Source organism: Austrofundulus limnaeus, unplaced genomic scaffold (assembly GCF_001266775.1).
Source record: "Austrofundulus limnaeus strain Quisiro unplaced genomic scaffold, Austrofundulus_limnaeus-1.0 Scaffold1421, whole genome shotgun sequence".
Taxonomy (NCBI): domain Eukaryota; kingdom Metazoa; phylum Chordata; class Actinopteri; order Cyprinodontiformes; family Rivulidae; genus Austrofundulus; species Austrofundulus limnaeus.
Window position 1 is genome coordinate 28,678 of NW_013953823.1, and position 3,137 is coordinate 31,814.

The following is a 3,137-nucleotide window of genomic DNA, read 5'->3' on the forward strand; positions in this document are numbered from 1 at the left end:
GTCTGGGCCTCCCTTCTGAAGCTGCTGCCCCCGCGACCCGACCCCGGATAGGCGGAAGAAAATGGATGGATGGATGGATGGATGGATGGATGGCTTTGATTTATTTACTGAGAGCAAGAGAACATCACGCTCACCAGATCAGAGACGTTCTGGTTGATCACCCAGCAGCTGTGAGCTAACGAGGCTCGCTTTCACAACTAGTTTTGTCCCGAGTCCAGTTTGATGAGCCTCTGACCTGCATCGGAGCCGATATCTCCTGCAGCACACCGACTACACTCAGTTTCCTGTCCGTCTGTCTCAGGTTAGTGGACATCACTGAGGACACTGTCCTGTCAGTCGTCCTGCAGCTCGTCCACCACACACAGCCTGTCACAGTTCAGCTGATGAATCAGTTCCTTTCAAACCAACAACTGATTCTGGTTGGAAACCAATAAACCCAGAACAGAACCCAACAGAACTCTTGACCCGTTTTCCTTTCTGTATTTCAGCCTTTTTCCTCTCAGGATGTAGGAGCCGAGGCCTGATCTGTAAACTGGACTCTGTCTGCAGTTTGAGTCCAATTAGTGTCTGTGTGCAGAACTCAGCTGTCAGGTTCTGTTCAAAAGGCTGATCTAGGAGAACAGAAAGGAGCCGGACCCGACCAGAACCAGACCAGACGAGGTTTCTAAGCAACCTTTTAGCTGCAGGAAGAAAAGAGCTGCAGTTTTCATTTTAACACTAATTATACTAAAACCAAACGAGAAAAACACTTCAACCCACAGAAAACAGCTTTTCAAAATAAAGGTACGTCTGTTTCCTTCAGCTGTTTAAAATAAAGTTACATTATTTTTAAACTGGAGTTAAAACAGTTTAAAAACAGTTAATCTGTTTCCTTCAGCTGTTTTTAAACATTTTTCTCCTACATTCAGTCTGTTTATTTAAACTTTTAGGCTTTTTAGTTTCTGCTTTTTAAGCTTCTTTTAGCTGACTTTAGACAATCTCAGCCGTTTTCCACTTTCAGCTACTTTGAATATAAATGAAAAAAAGCTGAAAATGGTTCCACTTTGCTGAATTAATAAAAAGCTGAAAATGTCAAATGTGTGATTTTTCTGCCAATTTCATCTTTTAGCTGAAAAACAAAACTAAAACTTTAGGCTACTGTCGGCGTTAGTTTTATGCCTTTAGCCGTTTGCTAATTTCAGCCATTTTCTGGCTTTTTAGCTACTTTAGCTTATCTAAATTCACCTTGTTGAATTAAGCTGTAAGAAACTAAACATGACCTTTCTGCATCTTTGTCATTTCAGCTGCTTTTCAGCCATTTTTCTGTGAATTGACTGCTTTAGCTGTTTTACAACAAAATGCCACTTGTCATGTTTTTCAGCTGATGTGAGCTTTTATCGTTCTCCACTCACCTGTGCTAATTTCAGCTCATTTCTGCTAAAGTCAGCTGCTCTAATTTAACTCAAGTTTTGCTATAAAACATTTTTAGTTAAAATTTCCGTCATTATTTTCACAGGAAATGCAGATTGTTTAGTTGTTTGTTTAGATTCAGCAGAACAGGACCTGCAGGGGGCAGCAGAGCTCCTCAGTCAAACCGTCTTGATTTGTTACATTTCTGGAAGGTTCTGTCAAACCAACAACGAAGATGAAAGGCGTGGCTTCAGGACTCACCTGGTCGGCAGCGGAAGCCGTCGGCTGCTAGCTCCTGACCGTCGGGACACACACAGGTGTATTTAGGAGAGTGTTTGTTGATTTGTGGAGCAGGTAGACACAGGAAGCTGCAGCCKCCGTTCTCTCCTTTCTCTGTGCACCAGTTTGTACCTGAACACATCACCAGCTTCAGCTTACAAAAACAAGCTGCGTGCTAATGTCTTTAGCTCCCAGCCAACATTTCCCACCCTGCTGGTCCCGGTAGTTTCCGGTTCTTACCGGAGAGCTGGATCAGCTCRTGGTAGACGATGACGTCCTGCGGGTCGTTCAGGTTGTTGGCGAGCGTCACCACATCAGAACCACTGAACTTGTTGGCGCCGTAGATGGCCTGGCTCTCACCGTCGGTCCAGAAGACCCGGTCCTGGACAGGAGACGGGACATGAAGGTTTTACTCACAGCCGAGGAGCCGCAGCTGAAAGGACCCGTTCGGACGTTAGGTCTGACCTCGAAGACGGTGAGGGCGAAGGGATGGGCCAGGACCTCTGCAGACTGCAGAACCCTCTTCCTGTTGTCTCCGTTCAGGTCCACGCTGCTCAGGACGTGCAGCTTGGAGTCGACCCAGTACAGCCGGCCTTTGATCAGGTCTGGACCCACAGAACATTTCATTAACCTGGGACCAGAACACCTGACGGACTTTAAAAACCAGTTCTGCTCGTACCGAGTGTGATCCCGTTGGGCCACTGGATGTCTGTCGCCACCAGAACCTTCCGGTCCACTCCGTTCAGACCAGACTTCTCGATCTTAGCCGGCTCCCCCCAGTCGGACCAGTACAGGAACCTGCAGGACCAACACAAAGGTGACTAACCAAAGGGACCGGGCCGACCCCAGCCGGGACCGGTATCAGGTGGTTCTGCCACCCACCCTGACAGGGGGTCCACGGCGATGGAGGCGGGTTCTATCAGGCCTCTGCTGAACAGAACCTTCTGCTTGGTTCCGTTAAAGTTGGCCACAGAAATGGTCTTGGTGCTGAGGTCGGACCAGTACAGGTTCTTGTAGATCCAGTCCACAGAGATCCCCACCGGGGACTGGACGTCGATCACCTTCCTGTGAGCGCCTACGTCCCGTTTGTCCAGAACCGTGCTGGAAAAACAAACAACGTAAATGTTATCTGCAGCTAGTTGTCTCCCTCTAGCTCCCAGCTACTGTCGCAGCTCCCTCTAGCTCCCAGCTACTGTCGCAGCTCCCTCTAGCTCCCAGCTACTGTCGCAGCTCCCTCTAGCTCCCAGCTACTGGCGCGCTCCCAGCTACTGGCGCGCTCCCAGCTACTGGCGCGCTCCCAGCTACTGGCGCGCTCCCAGCTACTGGCGCGCTCCCAGCTACTGGCGCGCTCCCAGCTACTGGCGCGCTCCCAGCTACTGGCGCGCTCCCAGCTACTGGCGCGCTCCCAGCTACTGGCGCGCTCCCAGCTACTGGCGCGCTCCCAGCTACTGGCGCGCTCCCAGCTACTG

At 49.8% G+C, this 3,137-nt stretch overlaps 1 protein-coding gene across 1 annotated transcript in view; it reads right to left on the reverse strand.

The window, feature by feature from the left end:
• The window catches only part of vldlr (very low density lipoprotein receptor), a gene marked incomplete at its 3' end in the record, with an annotated part of 22,748 nt that overhangs the window by 1,908 nt on the left and 17,703 nt on the right, over nucleotides 1-3,137 (reverse strand). The window contains 5 exon segments of the mRNA XM_014032331.1: nucleotides 1,651-1,800; nucleotides 1,909-2,050; nucleotides 2,134-2,273; nucleotides 2,348-2,466; nucleotides 2,551-2,769. Coding sequence (XP_013887785.1) covers nucleotides 1,651-1,800; nucleotides 1,909-2,050; nucleotides 2,134-2,273; nucleotides 2,348-2,466; nucleotides 2,551-2,769 — 770 coding nt within the window.